Source organism: Cupressus sempervirens, chromosome 8 (assembly GCF_028749045.1).
Source record: "Cupressus sempervirens isolate cs-2001-9-10 chromosome 8, ASM2874904v1, whole genome shotgun sequence".
In the NCBI taxonomy this organism is placed as follows: domain Eukaryota; kingdom Viridiplantae; phylum Streptophyta; class Pinopsida; order Cupressales; family Cupressaceae; genus Cupressus; species Cupressus sempervirens.
In genome coordinates this window covers 462815653-462831604 of record NC_143125.1, presented here as the reverse complement: position 1 = coordinate 462831604, position 15952 = coordinate 462815653, and the positions used below count along the sequence as shown (strand labels likewise).

At 36.0% G+C, this 15952-nt stretch overlaps 1 protein-coding gene across 1 annotated transcript in view; it reads right to left on the bottom strand.

Annotated features, from left to right (window-relative positions):
- The window catches only part of LOC149543242 (putative CoA ligase CCL7), a 36037-nt gene extending 23241 nt beyond the window's left edge, over positions 1–12796 (bottom strand). The window contains exon 1 of the mRNA XM_089798087.1: positions 11704–12796. Within this exon, the coding sequence (XP_089654213.1) occupies positions 11704–12726 (1023 nt within the window). The 5' untranslated portion in view covers positions 12727–12796. The remainder of the gene's footprint in view (positions 1–11703) is intronic.
- Positions 12797–15952: the final 3156 nt, after the last annotated feature.

Here is a 15952-nt window from a genome sequence, read left to right as displayed (position 1 = left end):
TCACTACCCCAACTAAGATTATTTCAAAGAAACCCAGGGGAATTTGATAGAATTGGGAGAAAACATGGGTATTAATATCTAGTTGGTGTAATCCCTACTGACCTGATACACAACACTAAAATTAATTGATAATTACATAAGGTTGTCCTTCATTACATGCAAATTTAAATTGTTAAATAGAAATGAAATTAATATTTCATCTTTATTTTTTACTTAGAATTAAGTAGACATAAGTTTGTAAATTACACCTTTCAATGCATTGTTGTAACTATATCATTCACATTATACATTTCAATTGAAGTTCTAAAACTAATGTAGCTCTCACAATCATCTTAAAAGTATCATTAGTTTTGATATCATTTTTCAAGGAATTAATTAAGACTTGGTAACAAAATTGCTTTAGAATAATCCTACATTTTGAATGTTTTAGGAAAATGATAAAGAGTCAAATGTGATTAGAAAAACTGATACACAAGATGACTCAATACAAAAGATGAGTTATAAATGGACTAAACAAATGAAACTTGAAATGTGTTGATACGAAGGGGTACTATTTATTAGATTTTTTTCTCGTTGTATTGTACACATTTGTGGGGAGATTTCAAAAGTATATTTTACAAAGCAATTCCAACTTTAATCCAACCGCTTCAACTTGTACTTTCAATTCACGAGAGCCTTTCTTTTCTTAGAAAATGTTGTCCAAAGTTGCAATCGCAAGAAGATTTTCATCTCTCACTTTTAATTAGTATATAAATTTTTGTCAATAATAATGGTGGGCGAGGGAAGCGGTGTGAACCACCGATTCGGAGCAGGGGCTGTCTGGACTGATGAGGATTATATCATTCAGGGACAAAGGTCTGAGAATCGAGGGAGATTGTACTTGGATAACACATGCTTCCACTATAGAAATTGGATTGGTGGGAATCACTCTGCTCTTCTCCCTCCAGATCTTGAAAACCCAGGGAAATGCGATGGAGTTTGGTTCATGGGCGATCTGGGGAGATGAGGAGCACGAAGTAATCCAAATCCAAATAACAGACTCCTGGGATAAACACTGACAGTACTCACTGACAAAAAATCTGGAATAAACCGATTATAGGGATTATCTTGCCAACGACAGCAATTCGGGGATTCAACCTAAACATATAGATCGATGGGAGCCTCCATGGATCACAAGACATTTAGATAGGGCCAGGATATCCAGATCTCTCAATAGACGCCATGATTACCCCAGGGAGAATTTTCAGGGAGGTTTAAACCGACAGCGGGAACGACGAGAGGAGAACAGGGGCATCAAAAATGGGTATGAGCGCTTTGGGCATATTGGGGCAGAGAATTGTACCAATTGGAGAGCGAAATGAATTCACCTATAACGAAAAAGCAAACGGTTGAGACCAAAGAGGTGCATAGAGGTAGAAAAGGCGATTCTTACAGGTAAGCCCGAAGTTTCTGTCTCCTTCTTCAATCTCTAAGCCTAATTTTGGAAAGAAAGGAAATAAGGGCCCCCAGGCTATTGGACAAAGATTATAAGTGGCAGCAATTGCTAAAGGGCAGATAGTTTCAAAGAGCTTCGGAATGGGAAATTGATTCGCGAAGATCTTAATGCGGAACGTCAGGGGCTGCAATGCCCCTGAAAAGTGGCACTTAATTAAGCGTCAGTTAGAGCAAAGCAAAGCTGATCTCATCTTACTACAGGAAACAAAGTGGAGCTGTGAGAAAGGAGAGAGAATATTGAAGAGATGTAGACGGTGGAAAGGATGTCTTATGGAGGCAAGAGGTGCATCTGGAGGAATAGGCATTTTATGGAACCCGGGAGGGGTTGGGAAGTCAAAGGAATTGGCAGCGATTGAGGTGTATGTGGATAGAGAAGAGGACAACCTTTTACATCATAAAGTTTAAACATTAATGGACCGATTGCAACCACATAAAAAAGGGGGCTTGGAGACTGATGTCATAATGGATACAGAACCATAGAGGAGAGGATTATCATCAGCAGAGACTTCAATGCCACAATAAGCAATCAAGAGAAAAGGGATGAATGCAATTAATGAGTTAAATTCAGAAAGACTTTTAGCCCTTTATATATTCTAATGGACTTAGGGATATCCCCTCCAAGAATAGAACATTTACATGTACTAATAGAAGAGATGGCTACACTGGGATTGTAGAGCATCTGGATAGATTTTTACTGTGGAGTGCCTGGGAATACAGTTCTGAGGCTTCAGTCATCCCCTTCTCGGGATCTGATCACTTCACTGTGTCCCTAATCTCCATTCCTGAGCCTCCAAAAGGGAAAATATCTTTCAGATTTGAGAAGACGTGGGTGAGAGATTCATCTAAGCGAAAAATTTGATCAATGGTGGAATGAGAACTCTCCCAGGGAGGAAACCTGACTTGACTTGCTCAATCAGAAGTTAAAAATATGTCAAAAACAAAATTTAAATATGGAATATAGAACACTCTAAAAACGTTCATGAAGAGAAAGCAAGAATAGGAGCAGAACCAGATCACTTAAATCTAGATGAAATCATGAATGGAATGACCACTGTTGAGTTTAAGAAAGAAAGGGATCTCAGGGAAGAATTAATAGAGATACTTGCAAGGGAAGATTGTCACTGGAAACAATTCTCTAGGGAAACTTTGCTACAAGAAGGGAATAGGAACACCAAATTCTTTCACAGTTCTGCCATGGTTAATAAAGCAAAAAGAAGAATCATAAACTTAACAAGGGAAGACTGATCCTTCACCTAAAGTCCCACAAATATTGAAGAGAAAGCAATAGGACATCTCAAGGAACTGATGAATCATCCCAATGAAGACAATGGAGAAAGCAGGTAAAGAATATTAGACAATATTCCTCAGCTAGTAAATCAGGAATGGAATGAGCAGCTATATAAGGAAATCTCCTTTGACAAAACAGAAAAGATTTCCTTTCAGTTACACCCTGACAAGGCTCTGGGACCAGATGGATTTCCTGCCTTTTTCTTCCAAACCTTTTGGGATGTTGAGTGGGGTATTTAGCTTTTTAAGAGTCCAGAGAAAATAAAACCATGCTCGGCGCAGCAAAACACACCTTCCTAGCACTGACACCCAAGAAGAAAAATGCTACCTCCATGAAAGAATATAGACCAATCTGTGTGTAACACAGCCAATAAGATTGTCACTAAAATCATTTCTGATTGACTCAAAGGCATATTGAAAGAAATTAACTCTGAAGAACAGAGTGGATTTTCTCTTGGAAGATTGAGCACAAAAGGCATCATCATTGGCCACGAGGCAATCCTCACAACAAGGATGACTAAGCAACCTGGTATGGTCTTAAAGCTTGATATGCTGAAAGCTTACGATCTGGTAGATAGATCTTTCCTGAGGCAAGTACTTGCCAGATTTGGGTTTTGTGCAGATTGGATTGAATGGTTTGGTAGTTGTGTTGATTTAGTCAGATTTTCTGTACTCAGTAATGAAGAAGCCAGAGGCTTTTTCCATACTTCAAGGAGGATTAGATAGGGGGACCCTCTTTCTCCCTTCATCTTCATCATTGTGGTTGAGACCCGCAGAAGGATTATAACAAAAAAATGGGTGGATAGATCTTGGACAGGCCTAAAGATCGCTGCTAGGGAGGATGTTGTCACCCACCAGCAGTTTGCAGATGATACAATGTTGTTCAGTGAAGTCACAAGACAAAAACAAAGTGTATTAAAAAGACATTGGAAGAGTATTTTAATGTCTCGGGCCAAAGTATCAATTGGGGTAAGTTGGAGGTGTATTTTCTAAACACAACATAGTTTGCAAAGTGAAATAACAAGGATTCTAGGCCTGAGATTTGCCAAACTCCTAGGACGTTTTTTTGATTGTCTTTTATTTGGGGCAGTGAACAAGATTAGATAATGGGAGGATATGATTACTCATGCAGGAAAAAAATGGAAATTTTGAAAGGGAGATGACTCTCATCTGCTGGAAGGATAGTGATGCTAGATGTAGTCCTATCCTCAGTACCAATATACACAATGTCCCATACAAAGCTTCCAGCAGCTATTGAGGAAACTTTAAATCAGATTTTTAGTAGATTCTTCTGGAGTGGATCAGCCGATTAAAGAAAATTATGACTTATTATTGGATGGGAAAAAATAAATAGACCTACAAAAGTGGGTGGAATGGGGATTAGGCTGGGGTCCTATGGAAGGGGGCTTTCCACAAAATAGAGCGGAAGTCGCTTGCTACTTTTTAGGGAATATTTAGCGGTCCCATGATTTATGCTGCTCAAAATTTGAGCTCCAAAATTTAAGTAAGCTATGCATTAAAAATAAGCTAAAAATTTAAATTCTCTCTAAAACTATATTTTAATTAAAAATCTAAAATTTAGATTTTTTACAAGTGGAAAAAACCATTCCTAAGCTGGTGGCGCTATTTCCAGCATAGCCCCACCCCTTTTTCACCCGCTTCTTAAAATGACGGGCTTCTACTTTTTAAGAGAAGATTCTGAATAATCCCCTAGCAAAATTATATTTTGCTCATGAGACCACCCAGTTCCTAAAAAATAGAGCTTAAGCCCCCCTCATAAGCCGCACTCTTAGACACCCTTAGACAGTTGATAACAACGAATTTGGCAACGAGAGAAAAACTTGGTTGGGGAATGGTGAATGATAGAGCGCAAAAATGGACAAGTTTCCGCAAAAGAACTATTTAGATTCCATGGACCCTTCAAGAATGGTCACAGTTAGTAACCCCCCAAGAGGCTTAGCTATTTGGAAGTTTGTATTGGAATGCAGAGATATCGTTGCTAAACATGTTACTTGGAAAATTAGGAATGGCAGCAAAGCCTCGTTCTGGGGGAACTAGCAGGAAATCAGAGAAATAAAATGTAGGAAATGGGGACTAGAAGTAAGAAATTATGATGAAACTAGAATAGAGGGGGACAGAATAAGATGGGTTTGGAGATCCTTGGATAGTTTGGATGCTCCAGAGTAACAAAAGGGAGAGCTGAATCTTTCACTACAAGAAAGAATTGTGATTCTTAAAAATGAAGATGATGTTATCAGATGGAGCTGCTCCAAATCAAGCAATTACAATGTCAAACCCGGCTATCAGGCAATAGAGAATGCAATGGAGCAACAAGAGTGGCCTGTCCACCTATTTTGGAATAAAGACTGTTTGCCTAAAGCTGGGTACACACCTGGATAGTGGCCCAAAGACAAATCCTGAGAAAGGGTTGAAAAATTCTGGTATCCCAGGCCCCGGGAGATGCACTCTATGCAAACAAAATGAGTATCAATCACCTGAATGCTTCAATGCCCTCTCTCTCAAAAATGTTGGAGTTGGATCACAGATGAACTTAGTATTCCACTACCACAGCCTCACAGTCTTGGCTTCTAATGTGGCCCAAAAGAACTTTTTTCAAGTATCTGGAATCTTGCACCTTCGATAATCATGTGAGAAATTTGGAATGAATGGAATCGAAGAATTTTCCAAGGTAAAGAAATGTCTGAGGAAACCTAATCAGGAAAATAGAGCAGCAGATTCTGGAGTTAATGAACAAGGCAGCTATTAGAAAAGCAATACAAAAAAGAATATTTGCAAATTGGGATGCCATTATGGTTGAAAAATTCGAGAGAGTATCAAGGTACCAAAGATGGAAAACCCAAAGGATGCTCTGAGCTGGGTTGAGACAAGGAAGCATACCAGATGGATAGAACTAGAGCAAGGATGTATCAAAGTAAACTTTGATGGCATCTCCATTAGAAATCCTGGACTGAGGGGTACTCGCTGTGTGGCAAGAGATCAATATGGGTTTGGTTATGAAACAAAGGAAGGGGTTCATTGTAAAGGCTACAAACAATGAGGTAGAATTCAGAGCAGCATTAGCAGAATTCATATGGGTTTAAATCATTTTTAATTTTGTAGAGCAGTTTATTTGTCAAAAAATTTATTTTAAAAAAATGATCTTGAATCTACATGTTCAAATATGATGCCACATGTAATGCCCCGCTCGGAGATCCTTGGAACAAGGATGAAACATGCACTAAATTATTTTTTTTGATAAGTTACTTAACAACAACATGAAGTAACCCATTGCAAGAGAGAAACATCTAAAACAAGTAATAAGAATAGGGAACACAACTAAGATCACATGTTCACCAACACCAGCGGAAGCCTTAGAAACACTCCTAAAGATCCCCAAGTACCAAAGATAACACAAATCAAGAGAATACCCAAAATGAACTTCGGATAACATCTATAGATTCAAAGAGGGAATACATAACTGACAATCCCAAACAACATATTCCTTTTAAACCCAAAGAACAATTTCCTAGCATGGTTAAACATACAAGTCCATTTCCAACTAACCATAGCACAATCAAGAATTACAAACAGAGACCAACAAAGGCCACACACAGGATGAGGGCTCAAAGTTACAACCACTCATCAACTAAACACCATGTTGGAAGATCATGCAGAATCCTGAAATTTGGCTAAGTCTGAAATCCTGAAGCCCTGAAATTTGGCTAAGTCTGAATTTCTGAATCCCTAAAATTTCTTAGAATCTTTATCTTATCTCGAAGAGATCTGAAACCTATCTCAAATGAATTGTCCCATATATTAATATATCTCTTCAGTGTAAGGAATTAAATAGATATATTTTAAACCCCTTAGAAAGACTGTTTTGAACTGGAAAGGTGTGAAATCCAACAAGGTGTCAAAAACCAACTTTTAAACTTTCCTCGGCTAAGCCTAAATGCCCCCTATTTCTCATGCAAGGAAACAAAACTAATAGATTTTTGCGCGAGGATGTACAACAAGCCACACGAGGATCTGCCCAATCGCACGTGGACTTGCTTGGCCCAACAGCCAAACACCCCAAACTAGTGTTGGGTTTCGCGCAAGGATGCACTATAAGTTGTGCTAGGAAACCCAACACACCACGTGAGCTTTTGCATTCTCGTGCGAGAAAGTGCAATTTTGCGCAAGGATACAAAACAAGCCCGAAACATAAAGATAAAAAGCTAGGAAATAAATTTTCTCCACACCGGAGAGTACTGGATCCACAATCAGGGTGAAGACACTTGAATGAAATAACTAAAAGATAGAACTGCATCTAACCATCTAACATAGCAGTGAAGGGAAATAACTAAAAGCAACATTGCAGTGTACAAAAGAAACATCACAAAACACTAAAATAACAAACTAAGTAAGTGGTTCCTCCCAACCATAATAGCATCATGAGACTATTCTGGGTCCTAACCATCCCCCGTGCATAGCATCCCAAACCATCGACCAGATCATCGGAGTTATCTTATGAGGACGCCACTACTAAAATACGCTACAACATAAGAATAAGGAAATCTAACATGCTAGAAGTAAAGCATAAGATAATCATACAAATCAAACTCATCTAACATATGCTAAATATTATAATACAGGAATGCGACAATTAAACTAGCATCATCTAAACATGATATCCAAGCATTCCAATGAAAGCATAAATCACAAGAAAGCATACTCTAGAACCCGAAGTACCAAGTGAAAATATCCAACAACGGTCACACTAGGACAATAGACCGTCTCTGTACACTAGTCCCCAACAGTGGTATAAGTAGCTATGCCTCCCAACCACGTGAAACCCATAAGTCCACTCCCACTATGCTGATGGAGATAATGATCCAACCACAAACACACATAACACAAACATCCATGGGTATCACTCACACCAAACAGGTAATGAAGACTGAAACCAAGAGCATGAAATAATGCAAGTACAACAGGTCTTGGTCAGACACTCAATGGGCTACTATGTAGGCGCTGACATTATGGAGAGTTGCTTGGCATCGACAAGCCTAAGCTAGTTTTGGTAGCATCAACTTCCCAACGAAAGGCACACAATCCACATTTTAATTATCTTAAATTTTATTACCACTCACATTTTATTTAGTTATCACTTAAAATTTCCTCTGCCAACCTTGAGAAATAATCACCAGGTTGCGAGATAGAAGCCCCTCCACGTGTTACCCTACCCTATCTATGCTCATCCAACGATGAGTGCCCGTAGGTATGCATATTCCCAACCCAACCCCAAATGATCAAAACTTCTGGCAAGTCCACGGAAGATTGGACCTCACAAGTCACCCAACAAATGTATGCACACGTACTCGTGTGTGATGCACCACCATCATGAAGATCATAACACAAGGACTAGATGAGAACACAAGCAAAATATTACTCAACTAAAAACAAACTCGAGAGGACAGATTCTACACGAATCCCAAGGAACAATAAAAGCATACATCATAAAATCACTCAATTGACCTCAATCTGGGAGTATGGATTCTACACAAATCCCAATGATGCAACAAGACCAAACATTATGAACTCACTCAACCAGCCTCAATTCGGGAGTATGGATTCTACACGAATCCTATTGTCCATGAAATAACAAGGGTCCAAAAGAAACAATAGCACCAGACATAAAATCACTCAACCAAGCACAAAGTCAAGAATACAGATGTGACATGCATCCCAATGCAAATATAAAAGTGCAACAGTGGTTTGATTGACATCCTATGGATAATCCACATCCACGAACAACATCATGCCAAGAAAACCCAAGAAAATTGGGTGGCATGCAAATCGAGGCAAAAAACTTCAAAACTCAAAAACTTCAAAATTAAAACCCATTTGGTCTTAGGGTACTAAAGCCACATATATCAAATAAAATCTGGGTTTGGAGTTCGTATGCAAAAATGGCCAGCATACCGATGCAAAACATCAAATCCTCATCCCGAAAAATAGGGAAATGCTCATACCAGCCCAATCATGTAGAGCCAGTATACAGAAACTGAAAGGAACACTAGCTCTCATCCTCCTAACAAAAGGCTACCAAAAAAAAAAAGTAGAAACAAAGCCAAAACAATAAAATGGGAGAGTCCTACCTCACAGCCAAAAGGACAAAACAAGAATATGAACCATAAAATAAAAATCTTGCAGAAGTAGCCGAAAAATCGCAGCAATCCAAGGTCTCCTCAACCTGGATCCAATGAGACCAATCTCACAATGATCTCACGCCCGTAGCTCCCACAATGAACAAAACAATAATTTCTCATGAAGAGGATTTTGGGTTTTACTTTCAAACTTTCTAATTCAAAAGTGAAAAGTGAGGAATTAAATTCTTCTTTCAATACTTATTCACTTTTTGAATGAATAATCGATTAGGGCAAATAACCAACCAACCCAGTTAAACTCTAAATCAACCTAAACGAAAATAAGTTATTCTTAGAAATAGAAATTCATCTATGGCAAAGCTACTAGAAATTAAATTCAATAAAATTTAAAGCCCAAAAATCCAAAATTGCAGAAATTTTCTTAACAACTTTCGAGACAATGTGAACCTCTAAATGCACAAACACACTCACTGGTCTAATCACATAATGCAAATGAGTTTGGATTTAATAATCACCGAAAGGATTAATTAAACAATTAAAATAAGGATATGTCGACCATACAGGGATGACATTGGTAAAATATGAATGGCTGAATCACTAACTCCATGTGCCACTGCCAGGGATATAAATCTTGCACACTAAACAACACGATCAAGTGCAATTGCATATAACAACATAGTTGAAGTAATAAATGCATTAAATACCTAATTTAACCATTTATTCAATTATACTGAAATAATCTATTTACATCACTCACATTCGCATAAAGCACAATGAAACAAGAATGAAGTATATTATCATAGCAAAAATCCACATATAACCAAATCAGAGATATGTCCAAAATACCAAATAATCATATATCATCATAGACCTATTGTAATCTCAAAAATGACATCAACATGCAAATATGATAAACTGAACAATATAGTAGTCTACCATCTATGATACTAAATCAAGGTATGACATCTGACCCTCAGGTTATCTCAAAAGTAACAATAACATGAGTAATAAGTATCTCTTGGATCAAAATATAACAAGGTAAATATCCTAGCACATAATGAATGAATCTCACCTAGATGATTCATTTTTTATTATTTAAGCATTTAATAATGGTTGTTTAAACAAAATGAAAATGCACTAAAAATGCATAAGCGAATATAGTACACGATGCAATCTTGACACACATCTCAGGGTAGTCACAGAACAACATCATGATACTACATCAATCTTGATAACCATTGGCACAAACCTCAGTGAAGCCATCAAACACATCAAAATCTCATAAATTAGTCACAAGTATAATCAAAGCAACTGATACAGTAACATAAATCCAATCACATCAAGGGTGTAGACCACTCATTGTCTCAAACATGATCACTTCACACAAAAAGATCAACAAGGTTGCATCTATTAGACTTACATAATTCAAATGGGAGAGACACTACACCACATTAGCATACTATTTTGTTTAGGTCAATGATAACTTTAGTGGCTAATATTCGCCAATTGGCTAATCTCACTCATCGAAAACTCCAAATTTGGCTTTTTTTTTTGCACTTTTGAGGTGTCCATGTCACCTACACTTCACCAAAATTGGGTCCTATGCTTAGACTAATTGCTAATAATAATACAAAAGTATTTATATTTTAGTGATGACTTCGCCAATGGAATCTAATTTTTCTACATAGTAAATTAAATATTTTCACCTACAATTTTCAAGGCTTGTCTTAATTGATGGTCATATTCGCTAATATTTGGTAAAAATTTAAGTTATAATATAGATTAAGTATATAGTTTTTGACATGTGTCTCTATTTTGAAGACTTTTCATAAAAAAATTTATCCTTTCTCTTTGTCACTAAATAGATTTGATTGGGGACACATGTCTTTACTTTGGGAACTTTCTTTAAAACTTGGTATCCCTCTGAAAATTTGGCTTGAAATAAGATTTAGGTCATTGATTTAGGACCATCCAACAGTTAAAAATAATAGGAGTGCTTCCTCCAAACCACCATTCAATAAAAGTGGGCTAAATTTAACCTTAAAGTTTAATAATTAATTAGGCTCCATATAATAATAATCATTGTTTTTAGATATGTGTACTTTTTTTCATGATTTTCATTAAATATTAAAGATTCACTAGAATTTTATAGAATTTTCATATGATTGAAAAGCAATCCCCATTAAAATTAAAAAATTTCCTACTTCAAAATAAAAATTTGCCAATAGAAATTAATTGTTTTCCCTATACTTTTTTCTAAAGAGGGGTTTCTTAAAGTTATCCCTGGTTTAAGTGTTCAAAATGATTTTAAATCATATGGGTTTAAATAGCACAATTCACATGGGTTTAAATCATTTTTAATTTTGTAGCAATTTATTTGTCAAATTTTTTATTTAAAAAAATTGATCTTGAATCTACTTGTTCAAATATGATGCCACATCAGCATACTATTCTGTTGTCTAAAAATGTAAGATGTATTATTGGGCATAGTTCTGATAATTCCCCACACAAAGTGACACAATTGTGAAAATCTGTAGGTAGGATGGTGTTATTTTGCGTGGAGAATAGCTCAGTCCATTTTGCACTAAGTCGTGTTTATTGCTTCACTGATATGACATCACATAATTAATAGTAATTTTAGATTTACAATTTTTTTTGAAAAAAGTATTAAGATGACACTTTTTTGTACTCCACCTATTTTACCCAACTACCGAAAAAGAATGGTAAACAACAAAGGTGTACAACTCTTCAAAGATACAAATAGTGTTACCTGAATAATTTCAGCTGTAGGGATGTTTGTTGCAGTCTCCTCCATAATATCCCTTCCAATTGGTGCAGCTGAAGTGATGATTTCCTTAAGAGAAGACAGATCATATTGGCCAACAATCTCCTTACTATTTGCAAGTGCCATCATAATGGGTGGCACTATGGGCAAATGCGTTACCTTGTACACTTGAATGACCTTAAGCATCTTCACAAAATTAAATTTACCCATGGAGACCACAGCATTCCCTCTTTGGAGCTGGGAAAGTGTTACAAAAGAGATGCCATAGGCATGGACCATTGGAACAAGACACAACCAAATCAGATCTCTTTCACCCCTCTCTTCTTGTTTTCTACACACCATCAATGCAGATGCCATAAAATTCCCATGACTCAATACCACCCCTTTGCTGACACCAGTTGTTCCAGAGGAGTACAAGAGTGCTGCTGTGTCCCTTTGCCTTATTCTAACCACAGGTTGGGGATAACTCTTGTTGGCTCCCATGTTTAATACTTCAGAAAACAGAGTAATGGGTATTCTTGACCTAAAACCCACATTGAGATCAGAGCCTATCATGATTGTGGGTATGCCCAGATCCTCAACTTTATGCCACACCTCTGGGACTGTAAAAATGAGCTTGGTCTTGGAATCCTGCACTTGTTTGGTGACTTCCATGGTGGTGTAGAGAGGATTCACTGTGGTTGCTATTGCCCCAATTGAAATGATCCCCAAAAAGCAGAGGGGAATAGTGATGGAATTTGGGGCAAATATGAGAACCACATCTCCCTTCCTGATACCAAGTTGGTATAATCCACTGCCCAACCATTTCACCCTTTCTTGTAAATCTTCGAAGCAGAGTTTTAACCCTGAATCAGCATCGATCAATGCTGTTTTGTGAGCATGAGCTGCTGAATTTCTGAACATGAAAGTGATTAAGTTTGCATGCTCATCATCCATTGGAAGTACCAATGGAGGGTAGGGAGATCTGAATATTCCATCCTTTCCATAACCACACTTTTCCACCATCATTTTTGTTGTTGTTAGTAATGGTTCCTGAGTGTATGAATGTTCTACCAGTTTTATAATAAATGTTTCTGAAGATTCAGTCGCTGTTTGAGCTCACTGGTCACAAGAATTTAGTCAGAGGCACGTTGCTGCGTGCGCCATCTTCTAGGAATGATTTTCTAGCACGAGCTCAAAGACGAGACTTTAATGAAGACGATTCAATGTAATTTGCCAGGTAAGGCACGAATATTTATAGGAATATTTAGCCAGGAAAGGCACGAATATCCTAATCCAGGCGTAGTCAAAGTGCTATGTAGATATCGTTTATATCATTCGAAATTCTAACCACACTTGCAAGAAAATATGGCCAAGAATTTCAGAAACGGCTCAAACACATTAAGGCTTGATTCCTAGTGCAAAAGTGTTAAATAGTCAAAGTTTGACTTATTTTTCCAACTTAATTTCTTCCTTAGTTTCACGTGTATAAAAATTCTCCTCTTACAAATAAGGATATGTTTATTTTTATATTAAATTAATAATTTTAGTCTCTTGTTTATAATAGATCAAGGACTATTAAGGTTGTCAATGGCATATGGATGAATTGAGGGAAACATCTAGACTAAACTAAAGATATGCATTTATAAATGAAAATTTATAGTAAAATATTATAGTTTCGAAGAACTTTTTTTTAAAAATTCTTCTTCTTCTTCTTATTAATTAAGAAAACATAATTAGTATAATTTGATAAATAGGCGATAGTTTCTATGTAAATTGTGATATTGCTATGAAGATAGTAATACCATAACTAATATTGCTTCTCATTAGGAAAAATAAAATTAACAATTACATATAGAATATAATGGGTATGTTCATAGATATAGCCAAGTTAATTTGACTAGTATTTTATCAATTTTGTAGATTAATTCTATATTGTCACATACACAATCTTCATCTTTAACTTGACATGACATGTTTGTTGCAACATTAACATCTTAAGTTGCAAATAAATATAAATCAAGTATATTTTAGTTTTTGTAGGAAAAAAAAACTTGGTTACTAAAATCTTTTGATATGTATAAATTATGACTTAAGATCAATAGTTGAAAAATATGCTCTTACTTCAAAATAAATTTAATAATTATCTCTGTATTTTACTATTTTTCAAATTACTTGATTGTTTTGTAACTTACGAATATAGCAAAATATAAGAATTCAACAAAGATATCATGCATAGAAGACCTTTTATATATTTATTCTAGGTGGTGTATAGGGGTCTGAGAGTGAAATTAGAATTGTTTGGAAGAATAAAAAATTATGGAGTGTTTATATGTGTGGTACAATGAAATAATTCTACATAGATATCATGTATGAGAGGTCTTTTGTCTATACATACTTTAGTTGATCACAGGGGGACAAAAGTATCATTAAGAATGCAATCACTAGTGAAAATGAAATATGTAATGTTTTGAACTACATGACATTGTTATGAAACAAAAGTAGAAGTGTAGTTGATAGTATTACGAAACAAAAAATAGAAAAGATCCATACAAAGCACTTTTTTGATTAATACATCATTACTAAGACTAATGCAAGGGCCTACACATTAAGGTTTTGACAATATCTTGATGAAATTATGCCATGTAAAATAGCTTGAAACCTAAGTACTTAAAGACATGGCAAAAGTAAGCATTAAAAAACCTCCAATCACTTTTAACTAAATGCTTTATTTATTTATTCTCATAAATGAGCTTTGCAAGTTGTCTATACATTGATTTCAACAATCTTACTATTTTTGAAATGTATAATGTGGCTTGAGAATATTGAGCTATTAGGAAAGAGATTAGTTTGATAGTTGAGAAAACAACCAAAGAGATATATAATAGAAATTTTGGCTTAGTTTAATTGATGAATTTTAGATTCATTTTTTTCTCTAGAGCTAAAAATAAGTATCCTTTTTTAATGTCATAATCAGTGATTTTTTTTGTATTGTTGATAGGTAGGGTAGACATTGTGAAAAAAAAAGAATTTAGCCAAAGTTGAGGATCATTCAATAGCATACCCTTTTTTTAATGGACAACCTAGGTGTATTGTCTAAAGGAGCTCCAATAGATGTTTTGAATGTAAGGTATATGGATTCTTTTAATGTCTATCAATTGATGCATCTAACAAGGAGTGACCCATTTAGAAATTGTAGTTGACACTGGTCTATTAGCTTTGTCTACATTAACATTAAAACCTGCAAAGTCTTCCCCTGCTCTTTTCACTAGAACAACAACAAAATCCAGGAAGAAACTAAATCTTGGAGAGGATGAAGATGAAGCTGAATAGACAATATTTTAGAAGACTTCCCCTACCTTTGCAGAAAGATTGAAAAGATTAGAAGAAGGAGGAGGCATGGCATATTTTAAAACTCTTATGTATGGCACTAGGAGCACAAAGGAGAAGAAACAAATAGAGGATGCCCTAGTGGAAAAAATGGAAAAATAAGAATACTCTCTTGATGAGATGAAAGCACAAGTTCTTGATATAATTCTGAAGGCAGTTGCACCAATATGGGAAAATGAAGTAAATGTTGAAAAAGAAATCAGAGAACAAACCTTGAGACAACTCATGTCGAGTCTCAGTGATAAGGAAGTAAGGAAATAATTAAAGGAGAATGAAACAAAGCTGACACCAAAATTCAATACATTATTGATCTTGTCAAAGGATATTGAGTCAATTGTGAAGTCCAACACCATAGCCTGGAAGAATATTTATGTGTTGCACAAGCCTAGTGATCAGGTTGTGCAAATTGATGATAAAGGATGTGTTGAAAAAGATGATGAAGAAATTGATGATATTGAAAATATGGAAGGATTTGATGTTGAAGGATAAGAGGATCAAGAAGCTATAAGAGGTGATCTTCTTGAGATACAGAGTATTGAAGACTTAGATCTAGAGAAGATAATAGAAGAGGTAATGACCTCTCTTCCCAATTCTCCAAGCAAATCCTTAGTGCAACCTAGCTCAGAGAAGGCTTCTACCGAGTTTGTTGAGGTAAAAACTACATCATGAAGAACCCAACCAATCTCGGGAGCAACTTTACCAAGTGCTACAATGAGTGAAGTGTCTATCATGTAATGCCCCACCAAGGGATCCAAAGAATTAACCTAGAATTTCACTAAGTTTAGAAACAATTTTTTTTTCCCCATAGAAGTAAACATCACATATAACTTATGCACATTAACGGAAGTAATAGCAATGTCCATCT